The sequence below is a fragment of the Temnothorax longispinosus genome, chromosome 7 (genome assembly GCF_030848805.1).
Source record: "Temnothorax longispinosus isolate EJ_2023e chromosome 7, Tlon_JGU_v1, whole genome shotgun sequence".
Lineage (NCBI taxonomy): Eukaryota > Metazoa > Arthropoda > Insecta > Hymenoptera > Formicidae > Temnothorax > Temnothorax longispinosus.
Genome location: NC_092364.1, coordinates 1,515,138 through 1,532,088, shown reverse-complemented (window position 1 = coordinate 1,532,088; position 16,951 = coordinate 1,515,138). Strand labels below are relative to the sequence as shown.

The window sequence follows — 16,951 nt, the reverse complement described above, 5'->3', positions numbered from 1 at the left end:
CACGTACCGTGCGAACGCTATCCCGCGATACGTTTAGTCCCACGTGTATGGCGCCGCGCTACTTTGTGCGTTATTTATGAATATTTATAATATCTCGTGTAAAAATTTCATCAAGAAACATATGCACATTTCTTACGATTCTGTTAAACAACATTTTGTATCTAACCCTTTATTACGAATAACGCAAATGAAAGAGAAGTGATCCAAGCATGTCGACACGCTCGCGAGACGAATAAGATGTTGCTATCTAAACAGATTCTACTTGCGATTAATTACAATGGTGATCTCGCGCCATCTCATATCAAAAGAATAAATTTATTCGAAAATGCTCGTATTCGTGAGCACTCTGTATCCGCGCGAGAGAAACCTTCCCGCGTACAACCGATTACACGTCATCGAAATCCACGATCGAGGGATCTCAAGTAGCGATCGTCGGACAGATATATCCGCTAATACACTGCTTCTCGCGCCCATAGTACCACTTTATACGACCGAAATTCCCAGTAAGATGCAGGAGGACACCGGCAGGGCGGGGAGGAATTCGTAATACGGAGGGCCGCTCTACGACTCCGCTGGGAGGAATTCCGGGGTACGTTTTAAATTGCTGCATCCCCAACCTTCTTGTTTATGTATGCTACCGTGTTTCTTATTCTTGTGCGGCAGCGAAGGAGAGCGCGCGCCCCCCTAACTTTATGTGCACAGTGCCGACATAAGTATGCAATCTATGCGTCGGTGTGGCCCGCGTGGGCACGTGTGAGTGCCACGTGTGTACGTGTACATGTGTTCGTGGTGTACATACGTGTGGTGTGTGCGTATGTGTACGCGCGCATGTGTGTATATGCGTGGAAAGCGGCACGACTGTAGCCTGAGGAAAACGTGCCACACACGCGTAACGTCGCGCGCGCACGTACGTGTGTATTGTATGGCGAAACGTGGCCCTATGTTTTCTCCCGCCGTGTATTTGGATCTCCCTACGATCCGCGCGTTTCCTCCCGTGGATTCTTTTCGTGTTTCGAAACAGCCCAGACTCTTCCTCCGTATTTCCACCCTCGCCACCGCCGCCACCGGGGCGCACTCTTTCGTTCCTATCTCTCCGCCACAATTGCTGTAATCTACGATCTAGGGTGGTGAATTTAACTGTGGATCTCAGCCACGGTAATTTGTAAAGTTTTTAATATTGCAGGCTCGAACGGAAACGACGGTGCGGAAATGATTTTCTAAGAGCGGCAATTAAAGAATGACGAATGCCAGATCGGATTATAGAATTAGCTTGATAATTTTGTACAATTTTAATAACTCAACGCAATTTAACGCGTCACTTTAAACATATTATTTTAATTATTTCGACCGTTAATCATTTCTACGAAATATGGCTAAATGTCATCAGTTTATTCGACCTTTACGACAAAAGAGTCATAAATTTAAATAATAATGATATGTTTTCGCACTTATATCGAAATAGAAAGTTTCTTGAAAGCTATACATCCTAGAACATTATAATTTGTTATTAAATAATTAGTTATTCTATATCAGGTACATATACCTGTGTTCTACAAAAATAAAAAGATTACTTATAAAAATGTCCTAATTATGAATCATAAAATATAGCATTATTAAAAATGAAAATTATAATTAATTACTTTTGTTTGGAGGGATCTTTCATTTTATTTATTTATATTATAAAATACGCCCGAAAATGTGTAGTTTAATATATAAAATTTAAATCACGCGTATTGCATGTTAATAATTACTTTACGTATAATAATAAAATATATTTTTAAAAATCACAGTCGAAATAAAAATAAAAAGATTTTTTAGATTTCTCTTCTATATAATTATGTTATACCAATACTGTTTATTTTTTGTTAAAGTGAATAATTATCATGCAGATGATGCATGAAGTAGAAATGCTTTTGCGCAATGAACAAAAATGTCTGTATAACAATGTACATATTTCTTATTAAGTTAATAAATATAATTATCAACTTCTTGTTAAGAGTATGAAAATGTCGCATCACATGATAATTATACGAGATAACATGATGAAAAGAGAAAGAAAGAGAGAGAGAGAGAGAGAGAGAGAAAGAGAAAGAAAAAAAGAGAAAGACATACACGGTTACTTTTTATAAGAAATCGAACCATTGAATGTGTATGTGCAAACAATTATAAACATCTTTATTCCTCATATAATTTCACGAGCCAACGAATTGTGCGGATTATACTTTTAATGACAAAAAATTATGGGATGTCTTTATAATGAGCATTTTTCAGCAATATAGTCTGTGTTGCCAAAATAAAGAATAAAGCAAATCAATAAGCACTAATAAGAAAAATATCCTAAAATTACCGATTTATTGCATTAAACTTTTGCTTTTAAATATTCATAATAATCAGTCACATTTTTCATAAAACTTCTCTTTTAACAAATAAAATCTTCAATTTCACAAAACAGCGTAAATAAAATGCAGCTTTTGTAAAAACGTAAGACATTTACACGCTTATCAATGTGGTAAAAAAATTATAATATCTATGATAAATAAAAATTTTTTGTCATTTCATAGAAGTAATTCTTCTCTCGAAATTATCATTTTGTGGAAGTGCTCAAGTAATTTATAATCGAGTAATTTAATAATTTCTTATTACATGATTATCACGTTTATTATATTGTCGAAATCTTTAAAACAAAATTCAGAACTCATATCACAATTTACTGACGTATAAGTATATATTTGCTTAATTCTGAACTTCTTCATACGTCCGTGAAATAAAACTGGGTTTACACGTCGTATTCTGATAAAAATATGGTTATATTAAAAAGATTACTTTAACCCTCGGTATAAAACGTGATTACACGTATAAAATATTAATAAAGCTGTTATTATACGCTTGGCAAATATATAGGACGACATGTTGTATGAAACTATACATATATATGTTAACTATTAAGCGTGGATGCAGTGTTGATATAGAGCACACTGTTCTTGTATTTTTATGCATAACTAGAAACATAGTAATATTTTTTTCGTAATTATTCTTTTATGACGCTTTCCACGTGTACTTCATGTATTATGTATTAAAAATACCACTGTTATTTAGCAGTTTGCAGGAATAAAGTTACAATAAAAAGAAATCATCTTATATTTGTATAAAATAATTTCTTTCTCTCCCTTCCTTTCTTTGTGTGTATTTGATCGACATATAACAAATTTTGTCACAGATATACGCGTCTACATCCACGTTCAGGCTTCTTCTCTTATAATAATAAATCAATTTTTAGCAGAACTCTGGAAGAGTCTCTTAATTTCACGACGTTGTTTCAATTTTGTACGCGTACTACTCCACGTGATTAACCATATATTTGGCTATCGTATCTTAACCCCGTCTCTTTCTCTCTCTCTCTCTTCTCCCTGTCTCTCTTTCGTTGCACCTTCTTAATACCGTCAGAAAACAATTTTTGCCGAGCTACTTCGGTACGAAATGGCTGCGCGGCGGCGAATTGTACTCCTGGCCACGAATACCCGGCGTTATACGAACAAACAACGTAAGCACAGCGGCAAGTGGAGAGATAGAGATATAGTGGCTAGGCGTAGGTTTTGATGGTAGCCGTTGGTGCGCGGCGATGTGGTATACGTGGTAGGTCGGTTAGGGCAGGCCGGTTGGTCGCGGTGCGCGGGGCGGCAGAGGGAAGGTTTGGATATCTTGTCGAGGATAGGCTGCCGGGTGCAAGTAGGTTTAATATTTGATACCGCGGGCTGGTCATCCTGCCGAGGCGATAACACAGGCCCCGCGGGAACCTTCCGCCCAACCATCCCTCGGAAAACGACTGCCGCCAAACTCGCACAGTGTCCCTCCGCCCTGTCCCTACCTACCCCCTGCCGCTCCCGACGATTCTCTCATCTACGTCCTACGTATTCCAACGGTCCGTTCCGTCTCTTACTGATCCGCTCGTTTTCTTCCTTTTTTTCCCCTGTACCGGAGATCGTCCCGATGCGTCGTCGTGACGATCTATGGGGTATAGTAGCGCTTTCCTCGTCTGGTTCCGTCTTTCAACTTCCGACTTCCGATGCGAGGGACGATTGATCATGGGGTGCAAGGGGTAAATAACCGATATTACTCACCGACGGAATAAACTGTTTACCGCGCGGTTCGCGGCTTGTGAAGTGCCGCCTTACAAATAGACTGCGACCCTGTTCGTAAGAGAACTGTCATATAAAAGAACTCGCGTAACAAACTATCATTATGATTTTTCTATCCACGACAATCAGGGATATTAAATAAATATAAGAGGATAGGATATTATATATGCATAAAAAAAAGAGATCAATCTTTTTACGGGTCAGTTTCATTGGCAAGATCATATGTAGCAGGGAACGGCTTTATATATATATATATATATATATATATATATATATATATATATATATATATATATTCGTTTATTCGATCGACCGAAATCCCGAAACCTTGCGGGACTAACAGAGGGGTCTTGGACGAAGGGTTCGCGGCACGTTAAAAATTTACTATAAAATAGCTCGCACAAGTCTGCACTTACTGCGAAGATTTGCTTGCCCAAATTTCAACGTATACATAATCATTAAAATCATTGCCTTAATACTGAGACAAATGTTTGAAAATATTATCTATAGTAAGTGGTATGGACTAACTAAATATATCTTTTCATGTATCTTTTTTCTAGATGTTATTATTTTCGTATTGCACATATACTCATATATATCGTAACAATCGCTATTCTCCGTGATTACTGTCCTACATGGATTTAAGAGTGAACGTGTTCAAGTGCTAAAAAATAGCGTTAAAATATAGAATACAACAAATGGCGTTCCCCTTACTGTCATACCCTTTCGTCGCTTTAATTACAGTTTTGACTACACATGTGCTTCAAGGCTGTTTTAATGATAGCTTTTAATGCTTTTGCGTGACTTGAGTATTTCAAGGGACGGAACGAGAAATGAGCGGGATGTATAATTATAATGCCAACTGCATAAGATACCTATTTTTAACATAATTCATATTTTGCGCGTTGTCGCGCGTATTTCGTTTTCTTTAGTGCCACTTTGTCATTGTAAACGTGGCATAAAAATAAAAATTCTACCGGTGATCTTACATTTGTGAGACATTAGATAGAAATTTATTGAGCGCCCATAGTTTCCATTTGCTAAACTAGATATATTTGGAAAATAAATAAAGATCATAAAATAAAGTGAATGAGTTTAAATGAAGTTCAAAAAACATTAATCCACATTTATACAGCGTAATCAGCGTTATGTGTAACTGCCTGATGTTAAAATTTATACATTTTAAATGAAAATTGCATGCAATGTTATTATGGACGGAGCAAATAAGCGTTTAATTTGAGAACTGTGCATGTGCGTTGCACTTGCTCTGTGGTATTAAGAAATATACTCTGATTAATTTGATATAAATGTAATATTAACGCGGATTAATGAATTTCAGTTATTTCGACATTTCGTCGTGAACATTTAAAACAGATTTTATATGCGCAATTTCTGCGTACGGTATACTCTCGTAAAGGTTTAATGCGGGGAAACACGGGATACACGTTTATCGCGCAGCTTGCTATACGGTACAAAGAATATCGAGACCAATTTTTGATAACGATATAAATGTTACAACAATACGGATTAATGAATTTCGATTGTTTTATCAGTCGCTGGTACTGCTATATGGGGGATTGAAAACGGATTTCATATACGTGATTTCCCCGCGGTAGAAGCACCGATTTCGCCTATCGCTCATCTCGAACGGCAGTAACGTCAGATTCGAGCGTGTCTTCTTAAGAAGAAAAATACAAAGTAGCGCATACAATATACATGTAATGTACATAGAACCAGATATGATTTTACTAATATGTCAAAGCGTCGTGACAGCGAGTTTCGCTTGAGCCAACGAAAGTTCGATGTGATGTGTAGATATAAGAAAAAAAAGACATCATCCGTTTCCGTACTGACGCGCGCGCGACGGTGAGACTTACTTGGGGATGAAGTTTACCCCGACGACTTTTCCAATGAAGGAAAGGTGTACAGCGAGCGGTGGAGAGACAGATTGAACGAGATGGGAAAAAGAAAGCGCGCGTACCTACGTGCGTACGAATTACATGTATACATGTATGTAAACGATAAAAATAAGAAAGAGGATTTATCAAGCCAACGAGATAAAGATTATAATAAACATGTGCGAATATTTATATATTGCCAAAACGTAAAGATAACGCGGCTTATGACATTTGCGTATGATCGAGCGAGCGAGCGCGCACGCGAAAGAAAGAGAGAGATAAGATAGCTGATATTCGCTATGGAGGAGAAAGACGCGCCGGAAGAGGTTACAGAGATGTACCAGTGGAAAGATAGAGAAGGCAAAAGAGAGAAAGATGGACTTGGTTCAACTAGAAATATAGAGAGAGGGTGTAAAGAGGATCGAGCGCGAGCGGCGACGGCGGCGGCGGCGGTGGCAGCGGCGGCGGCGGCGGTGGTGGCGACGGCGGTGGCGGCGGCGGTGGTGGGCAAAGCGTAGACGTGGAAGGGTGAAGGGATGCGAGACGCACACACACTCGCGCAGAGACGAACACACACGGGGAAGGATGGACAAACGGGTGGTCGCGGTTAGCGACACCCATGCGAGGCCTGAAAGCAAGGGCAAAGATGGCCGACGTGCATGAGATTAGGGGCGCAAGCGTAACCGCGCGAGGCTCCGCCCCCGTTCGGCGAAGCTCTCCGTTCTGCTGGCTGATGCCGAGCTCACCCCCTTTGCTCTCCCTCCCGTACACGAGCGCGAACCCTCTCGTCGTGGGCAAGCGCCACGCTGCCGCATCGTCCAGGACCACCAACCCCCGCTGCAACCCCACCAGCAACCCCACGTACACGGACAGCGCTCCTGCCATCCCCCTGGAAGAGTTCATCCGCGGAGCGCTCCTCGCTGGCCAGTCAGCGCCAAAAAGTGCAGAGCTTCGGGACAAGAGTCCGCGTCTTGCCCTGCGCGTAACCTTTAACCCTTGTATATGGCAGTGACGAGCCGGTGCTTCGTCCCTTTCCCTCCGCCGGTGTCACCCCGGGAATCTCGTGGGACACGAAGAATCTGGTGACTTTATCGCTCGGATCGTGGATCTCGATCGGTTTCCCCGGCCCTCCTTTGGCGGGAACGTTAAGCCGTAGGGTGGACCTTGGTGAACGTCGAGTGAAGTGTCTGGTAGCGGTGCAATCGATCTTAGTTCGCGGAAAGAAAGGTGCTCGCGAATACGCGATCGTTGGTGATCGTTGCTTGTCATCGGTGACACACACGGGTGCGTCTTCGTTGACTGTGCAGTTATGCGAACGTTGTTCCAATCGGTGTCCAATCTAAACTGACGATCGAGATGCGGAACCGCCGGTCTCCAACGTTCTCCGTCGCTGTACAGATAGACTGATCTCTCTCGGCCGAGACCAACGATAAGTGGGTGCATCGTACAGGTGCCGAGATCTCTTAACGGATTATCATATCGGTGCGTTCTCTTCCACTGGACGTGGCTCGACTTCGCTCGGCACATATCGCACGGTGAAAACGTGAACGGTGCAAACAACTCTTTTTGAAATCGTTTCGATATCCAGACACTTTGGTCACACAGATGCGAATGCGTCTTGGAACCAAGAAGCGCAGCCGTCGCTGCTGGTGTCACGCTTGTCGTTCCGTCTGAGGGTGCCGATTCGGAAACCAGCCGCGGACCCTTAAGCCGGGATAGGCTTAGCGGCACGCAAAATGATGTACTCGCCGGACAAGATGATGGGGAGCAAGGGACTCCACGGGGCACCGATCACCGCCCCGGGGTGCTTCCCCTCGGGGAGATACTCGCCGCCGCCTTATCGCGCCGCGCCGGATCCGATGCCGCCGCCGCCGAGACGATGTATGCCGAACTCTACGGTGAGTGAAACTACTTGTTCCCTACTTGTGATTTTCGTCGAACCTTATACACATATCCCGCCCGATAGTTTCGACTGTTTCGAGGATTATTGTGAAATTCTTCGCGAGAATCTTCACAATTTATCTTGGGTCGCGACGTTATCTGCGACGTAAATGCGATGCAACGATAAACGAATTAGTATTTACAATACTGATGGGTCGTTTCTTCTTTTAAACGAGTTATATATTTCCTATTCTTTTGTACATATTTATACGTATTGCACTAGAAGAGACCGGAATGTATGTAACTGATTGTGAGTAGAGGCAGTTCTAATAGAAAAATCTATTTGTATTTATGTAGCACAACAAATGTTAAATAAAAATAACATATTAAAAATTACAAGTCAGCGGATTAATTTATCGCAATTGTCATATCAGAGCATCCTGAATGATACAAATAGTGAATAAAATAATAGGATACAAATAAAAAAATAATAGGAACAAAATAATAGGATACTTATCGGATATTTCTTGAATCAATCTTAAGTTTCTTAGTAATCGCATTACATAAAACGTTCCATGAATATTCTAATGTGTTTAGTAATGGATGAGATTTAGCTTCGTTCATCGATTGTGTCTCTTGCTTCGATGAGCAGATCAGTAAATCAAATCAAGATTTTATTTTAAGAGAGTACGTATTGTCGATTAGATGTCTCAAAAATTTTGAACAACGCCGCAACAAGATTTGTATAAAGAAAGCTGAAACTGCTTTTTCTTACCGATACATATTCAATTATCCGGTGAAAATAGATATTTAAATAATACCGACCACAAAAGTTAACGGAATTAAATTATTCCACGAATTAACTTATAATGATATCAAGTTATAATATATTTAGACGAATTAAAAATATAATTTGTCTCATTCTTTAAAAGTTGAAAATATCACAAATTCGTTTATATAGTCAAAGAATCAGAAAGATAATCTAAAAGGAGTCAATTCTCTTTCATAATAAAATTGAATAGATAATTTGTTTATTAATCTAACAAAAGATTACTACACCGCGTACAATGTGTAACATACATTTTAGATTTAACTTGCTTAACACATTTGAAATATTTGAACGTATTCGTGATTACATTCAATTACATTGTATTATTTACCGCGCATGCAATATATTACACGTGTTATTGTACGGCTGATATGCAATTTGTTTTCGGTTATTTAAAATGCGTTTGAAACGGTAAACTGGATAAACGTAAGAATACGACACTACGGAGCATTTAAAGAGGGTGGCGAGGCATGTCGTTGAAATTTCTCTTCATTCGTTTTCATTGCCCGACACTTGACCGCGTCGGCATGCTGTTATGCTGTATACTCATATTTCTCATACTTATTGCTGACATGTAGACACACTCAATTTTAGTGCGAATATGTCTATAAATATAACTGCGGGAAATATCAAGAATACGTATAAACTCATGTTTCTTTTTATATATTAGATTCATGGAAAGATCAATATTTCTCCCAAGTTGCATCTATATTTATAAATCATCGCCTTTCTGGAAAAGTTTGGATCCATTTCTTCAGAATTGCATTTAGCTAATGAAACAGATATTCAGTGAAATTCTTCGCGAGAATGGATAAGTTATATATCTTGTTACTACTAGTGACATTGTAAATGTACAATATTCAGAGAATTTATATTTAAAAATATATTTAAGTAGTAGGTATAAAGAAAAGTGACAATGGCACTTTAAAGTTACTATTTATTGAATAGTTTGTGCTAACAATAGTAATTTTATTTTACCGTATAATAAACACTGTTATCACATATAACTCAAAATAATACAAAACTATTAAAAGTCAATCATTATTAAAAATTCATATTTTGATAATAGTTAAAATAATTTAACATAATAGCATCTAATTTAAGTAATATTTTAAGAAATTTTCATCGCGATTATAGCGTATCTTTATTAAGAATTATATGAATGGATTTTGAAAAACAAATCTATACTATGGATAAGATTTCAAAAATTCTCCAATATTTATTAAAAAAAAAATTATCTTTATTAGAGGCAAGTGACTCTACTTTTAGATCTGAAATATATTCGATTGGCTTTTTTGAGGGTTTTTTTTATAATAATTAAAACAATTTGACGGATAAAGGATTGTGGGCGATTTATAAATGTCCAGAATAATCAAATAATCATGAAAGATATTTCCTTCATAGCATGCTAAACTAGTTTTAAAAAAATAGAATATTTTTATCGAAAATACTTCAATATTTATCAGAAAATACTGATACGTAATTGTCTGTACGGAGATAATAGTAGTCTAACACATTTTGTTTGTTCTCTACATATATAAAACCATTTTAAATAGAATTTAAAAAAAAACGTTGAGTCGAACCTTAAGAAATCATAAATAAGTATTTCGTTCAGTCAATATTAATATGATTGGATTTCGTTTTAAGAAGAATTTTGAAAAAAAAACTCTAATGTGGCTATATTGATAATTTTATCAAAGAAAACTAATTGACTCAGTAATTGACTTACATTGGCATCACTTATGTCAAACAAGTAGTGAAGAGAAACCTGATTGTATGGAAAAAAGCAACACATAATATGTAAATCATTTTTCAATTTACAAACAAGCTTAATTTCCGCTTGTATAATTTCTTCTTTATCTCATATATCGACAAATTCAAAGAATTATGTCAATCCTGTTCTGATAAGCTTGTCTCCAATTAGGCCAATCCAACAACTGACTATCATAATTGAATTTAAACTATTATTTGCGCCGAATCACCATTGTGAATATAACAATCACTCGAGCAGCGATCTGATCGCGCTAAATTGCATTACCGAGCTGTCGTAGAAATGCAGCTTCGGTCGATGCAAAAGTGAAATTGGTCGGGGAAATATCCGTAGCGATAGAATTCGTGTCCGGCGAGAAGCGCTCAATAAAAATAACTTTCGATTCGCAATGCAGTTAAAATTAAACGTCTCAAGGTTTCATTTAAATCATATTCCACGGTTTGCCGAAGCGCTGCATTTAGAGTATGCACGTAGGTATCGAGCGATATGTTTTTCTATCAAGGTCGAACGAAATATCATTAAACGAATCGTACAGAAGTTGCGTTGTCCAAAGATATCGAGCCATCAGCGAGAGAGGAATCTAAACGTACTGTCGATAAAGTCCCTCTACGTAAGAATATTTAAAATAAATGAAAGGAGAAATTTTTGATATTATAAGGACGAGGATTAAACCGCTGGAGTAAAGTCTAGGATCTGAGCGGATATCGATTATTTTAATGTCTTACGACCCCCACGGCGAGTTTACTTAGTTGTGAATATGCCGCTAACTTTACCTTACGCTGTTAGTCTTCATAAATTTAATAAGATAGAGACATGAAAGCTATTCGTCACTATTTTTAATGTTGAAAATTGGCACAATCCTAGAGAGAAATAAAAGCTTATGTAAAATGAGAGCTCGGTCTTTGACAATACACGCTTTACGCGCGATCGTTATTTCAAAATCAAAATCTTTCTATTGTCTTTTACTTTTCTTTCAATTGCAAATTGTTGAAACAATGGTCTTACTTATTGTAATAACAATTCTCTAACTTCCAGTATTAACTCTAGTATTTAACTTCTTCTGTGGGCAGCAGGAAGTTTATTGAAATTGCATGTTTTTCAAATGTTTAACATTGCAAAGTGAATCAATCTTGGCATTTGAATTCGAGATATCACTATTTCACAAGTTATGCAAAAATGTATAACAATTTCTTTACAACTTGACATTGCAAATTATGTAATTTACATAAAAAAAGGAAATAAATATAACAAATTTTACATTTATATTTACATTAGAGCGATTTTATCATGTCGTTTTTGCTACTGCAATTGAAACGAGAAAGAAAAGAAAAATAAGTTTTGATTCTATCCATCTCATCGATTCAACTCATCCTATTTTACGGCAATACTCATAAAGCCTGTGAAACTAGCAGATATCTAAGCGGAAACAATCACAGTTGAGCCACGTTCTCTTCTCTACCCATTTCTTCAGCCACGCTCTCATCTCCCTTGTCCATCTTGTCCTTCACTTTTCCGATCCCTCGGCATCAGACTTCTCCGACTACCGAGGTCGAAACCAAAACCATATCGAACGACCAAAGCGTCGAGTTTCCTCCCCCGTCGGCGCGATGCGTTCCCTGGGCTACATCGCGGGCTCCGCAGTCTTTAGTTTATTCATGTGACGTAATAGGATAAAAACCGTCGCTACGAGCTGAGTGCCTAGATGAGATTACAGCCGTACTGTTACGCCCGGTAACGCGAATCCGATGTAATCGCCCCTTCCTTTGATTTTTCTGTTCAGTTCTCCCGATAACGCGCGAGAGGTGGCTCCGCACGGAACGCATCCCAGCGTACTTATACCATCACCTCTTCATCACCTCCCCTCCTACCTTTCCCATTTCACTCGCATACTAATGCTTTATCGCCTTTTTCTTCTGGATACGATTTTCTAAGTACAGATCGGACATGACTAATACTGTGACCGAGAGTTGTGATTCCGCGAATCGGAAACACCCACACACAAAACACTTTTGGTACATTCCTTCACATTCTATATTTAGTCGAGTGGGATAGAATAGGGAATATCGATACTATTAAAAATCTGCATTTTTTAAAATAACAATAACACGTTGTAAAAGGATCGCCTTAAATCGGCGATTTAATTTATTTGTCTAACAATAAGAAAAAACGTTAAACTTTATCGGCAAATTTTTCATTTTTATATAAATAACAACGATCAGATGCATTATTTTTCACAGCTATCGTATACCTTAAGATCAGCTTAAAATGCTTAATGATAAATATAAATACGTTATAATCTTCAAAATTTATACGAATGTTAAAGCAGCTAATATTATCTTGATAGTAATTAAAAGGAAGAAATTTGGAATGAGATTATTTTCGAATATCACAAACATTTTTATAAACGATTCGCTGACGAAACGGTAACGATCGATCGGTGATTACTGGTCATTCGAGTGTACATTTATTTTGATACCGCGCAAGCGCATATGAGCGCGGATGTTCGCGGTTAAAAGAAGGTATCGATGAAGGTCGATCGTTAATTGTCTATCGCTATTAATTGTCTATGAGCATCAGGCGTGGTTTTCACCTACGGTGTTAATTATCTATGATAATTAATACAGGGACCCATTACGTATTCATCGGCTTGATGGTAATTATTCACGCTTCGTTGGACGTTACTTTGCATGTTTTCTGGTTGACGAACCTTTCATCCGGGTGGCATATTAACGATCCGGCTTAATAAACGCATCTACTCTTTTTACACGTCATTAATCTTTTAATTTTCGCCTCTCGCCGCAATGCAGTCGAACTTTGATATCAAACATTTGGATGCTGCATATATGTATTATTCATTGCGCGACCATGTCGCGGTGGCAGGTGAGCGATGCCCGCTTTATAACGACCTAATTTTTTTTAACATTGTACAAAGAGATGATAATACGTTCGAGAAAGTTTCATTATACAATTCTATTCTATCGGAAGATAGAAAAGAATGTAAATGTATTTTTATATGTAATTTATTAAATTATGTACAAAATTTTTTAATAAATTATATATAGGCTATCACATAATTTATGTAATTTATTAGAAAAAATTCTTTAAATTTAGTTTTCAGATTTCCTATTTATTCATATATTCACTTATTTCTGTTTGTATATTGATATTTTATCTTACTGATCTTTTAATAAGAAAAAGTCTCATGAGCATAATAAAATTAAAATCTAATGAAAAAAATTGATTTTAGAAAACAAATTGTATATGCAAAACAGTTTAACAGTATAGACCCAAATTATAGAGCCAAGCGTTACTGTCTATACAGTTATATACATTATCCAATACGTTGAAAATGATTTTTAAGTTCTATTCCAATGTGTACTTTTTCGTAAACAAAATTAGGTTATTCCTTTAATATCCATTTTGACTTATATTAAGTTTCTTAGTTTAGTTCTCTTGAGTTGAACTTTATCAATACAATTTCACGCTGACCAAATCCAACATATATGAGACTCGTACTAACTTTATTCACCAGGTTAGCAATTCAATTACTAGTGAGAGAACGTGAGTTACTAATAAAATTCGATTTATCTAAGGCAACCTACGTTGAAACTACGTTTCAAGTGATTAATCTGCAGTTTAAAATAACATAAAAGCATTATTATCAATGAAAAAAAGAGGAAACTAAAATTTAATTTGACTAATATATGGTAACAATATGTAAAATCACATAATATAATATTTTTCTTCTAATTTTTATACTAATCTTTTTTCAGTCCCTTCCCCCTTTCTCCCTTTATATTATAAAAATAAAAATATGTAGAAAATCGAGATGAAAATTAATAACGGTAATATTAATATCATTATTAATATCATTATTTTGATACCAGCATTATTATCTATAGAAAATTACTATTGAATCAATGGATGTACCGGTATCACAACAATATAGGTTACTGTATATCGATACCAAAATAATTTAGATATTTAGTCTCTGCTAATAACACTAATAGCAAATACGAAAAACAATTAAAGTTATTAGACTTGGAAACTTTAGTTCTTCATATTCTAAAACAAAAATATGTTTTATAGCGATTTATTTGAAAGAATAAGAGATTAAACTTTTCAAATAACATTTTATTTTAAGTACATGTTTAAAGAAACATTGGATTTGCACGACTGAATGGGTAATTGCACGCTACCAATTTCTCTTGGAAATTGCACGGAAAAGGCAACGACAGGCGATAAACATCGCGCGAAGAGCCGCAGCTAGTAGCGATTATCGATTGGTCCTCTATATTCGGCATGTCATTATCAATTAACCATTGAAAGTAAGAGCTCTTTTGCTATCGGAGTAGTATGTTGCACGTCGCAAAATCACCAAACTTTAGTTACATTTGCAATCTTTAATTGTGTATTTTTATTTATACGAAAAATATTAATCTTTCGACAGAATTTAACGTGCAGGTTGATTTATATTTTTGTTCCACAATTACCATTAAATTTATACTGTCTTAATAATAAATGCATGATTTTATTTAACATCTTCAGAACCATTATACCATGAAATTTATAATAAATAATCATATGTTAATTGTTTATAAGTTTCTTTTTAAATAGACATATCGACATTTTTTATTCTATCTAGAAAAGTGTCAAATCAAAGTCATTGAAGGTACAAATTTTAGGACACATTTTATATTTTACTAAAATGGATTTTAACATGAAATTCATTTTCTGACGATAACACAGATGAGAAATACTAAATATTATTATTGCCGCTTATTATTATTTCTTTTTAAATAAATCGAATAGAAAAGATTCTCGCTCAATTAGGCTAATTTTCTGAAGAAATCTTGATAGATGGTGACGAGACCACCGCGCGTCTCTCGTCAAAATCTGAAACGCGACATATGTGTAGCGTCGTGACAAGCGATTGTACGTGCGCGACGCGGCGGTAGTAAGGCGACAATTAACGTCAGAAGTGCTTCACGAGGCGGGTTTGAACTATTTTATGCGCGCGGGGATGGCTCGCCGGAGGGGTGAAGGGACGCTCGCAGCCTGTGCATTACGGCGTATACGTGCCACGGCTCCCCGCTTGGCCACAAGATTGCATAATCGATATCCGGCCTACACCTGTGCCTCTCCACGAGTACGCACCTGTGTACGAGCGAGGAAAAAAGTGAGGTGGTGTGTGCGTGTGAGCGTGTGTGCAGTATACGTGTGCGGTGCTCGAAAAAGATTATTCGTGGATATTCGCCGCTGGAATATTCGTGTCATGCGGCCTGCCGAAAACCGAACTGACTCACTTGATATAGCATCAGATATTGTCGTGCGAATCGTTAATATGCAGGGTGATTTTAAAATAGATTGCCGAACTTCGATTTGGATTTTTCCTTGACGAAAGTAAGGAAAGTAAACGTTGATAGTTTCTGACTTGTTTGTTTGAAAATAAAAGACTTTTACAAATTGCAGAGTGGATACACAGAACTATGTTTTTTGTTTAACTTATAAAACAAACTTTGTTTAAATGGAAATTTAATTTAAGGCACAGTTATTTAAATGTTTCATGTTAAAAAAGTTGCAAAAACTTATAACAATTAAATTTGATTACATTTTCAAAAAAGAGAAATTTATTTTCATTTATCTGAAAAATTTCTGCAGAGAGAGAGAGAGAGAGAGAGAGAGAGAGAGATTGAATCAAGAGAGTAGAACCTCATCCAGTTATATTTCATACCCTTGAATAATCTAATCCCTTCGCTATAATAAATTCGAGACGTCTCAGCCTTGTTATCAATTTGGATACTCTATCATATGCACGGTAGCAGTTACATACGATTCACTATTCGATTCACTTTAAATTATAAAGGGTTAATTTTCTAGTGATGGATATGAATGTTAGGGAGGAAATTAAAAGAAAGCGGCAGCGCGGCGTGAGAAACGTGGCTCTGCCGACGGTGCATTGCTCGTCTACGTCTGCGGAATACCCCGAAGTATCGAGACACGTCGACGCCGGTCGAGTACGTCGATCATGGTCGTCTGCGATAGTGAGGGTAAAGTAGGTGGATAAGAGTAGCGATGGAATCGATGCATTCGCACCAGATCAATTGCTGTGCAGATATACGGACAGATATATACTTGGCCTCTTTAAAATTAAGATAACGCGAAATATCACCTATCACATATAAGCCAACTTATTGTAATCAAAATTATATATATGTATATAAACAATGAAATCCGTTTTACTTAAAACGGTTAAAGTAATTATGACAAAAATATATTTTTAAATGTAAAATACATTTCTTTGGTATCGATGAATGGCGAAATCAATTAAATCGAAACAATTGGCGAAATCCTATTTCGATATATATGTACCTTGCTACGGAAAAGCTTGTCACGATTTTTTTTTAATCACTAATGATCTCTAATAATTGATTAA

At 37.0% G+C, this 16,951-nt stretch overlaps 1 protein-coding gene across 3 annotated transcripts in view; it reads left to right on the top strand.

Annotated features, from left to right (window-relative positions):
* Positions 1–6,848: 6,848 nt before the first annotated feature.
* Positions 6,849–16,951, top strand: part of Acj6 (abnormal chemosensory protein 6) — a 51,635-nt gene continuing 41,532 nt past the window's right edge. For 2 of the 3 annotated variants that reach the window (XM_071783002.1, XM_071783001.1), the window contains exon 1: positions 6,849–7,932. In XM_071783002.1, coding sequence (XP_071639103.1) covers positions 7,771–7,932 — 162 coding nt within the window. In that variant the 5' untranslated portion in view covers positions 6,849–7,770. The remainder of the gene's footprint in view (positions 7,933–16,951) is intronic. The other variant, XM_071783000.1, reaches the window with a different exon arrangement.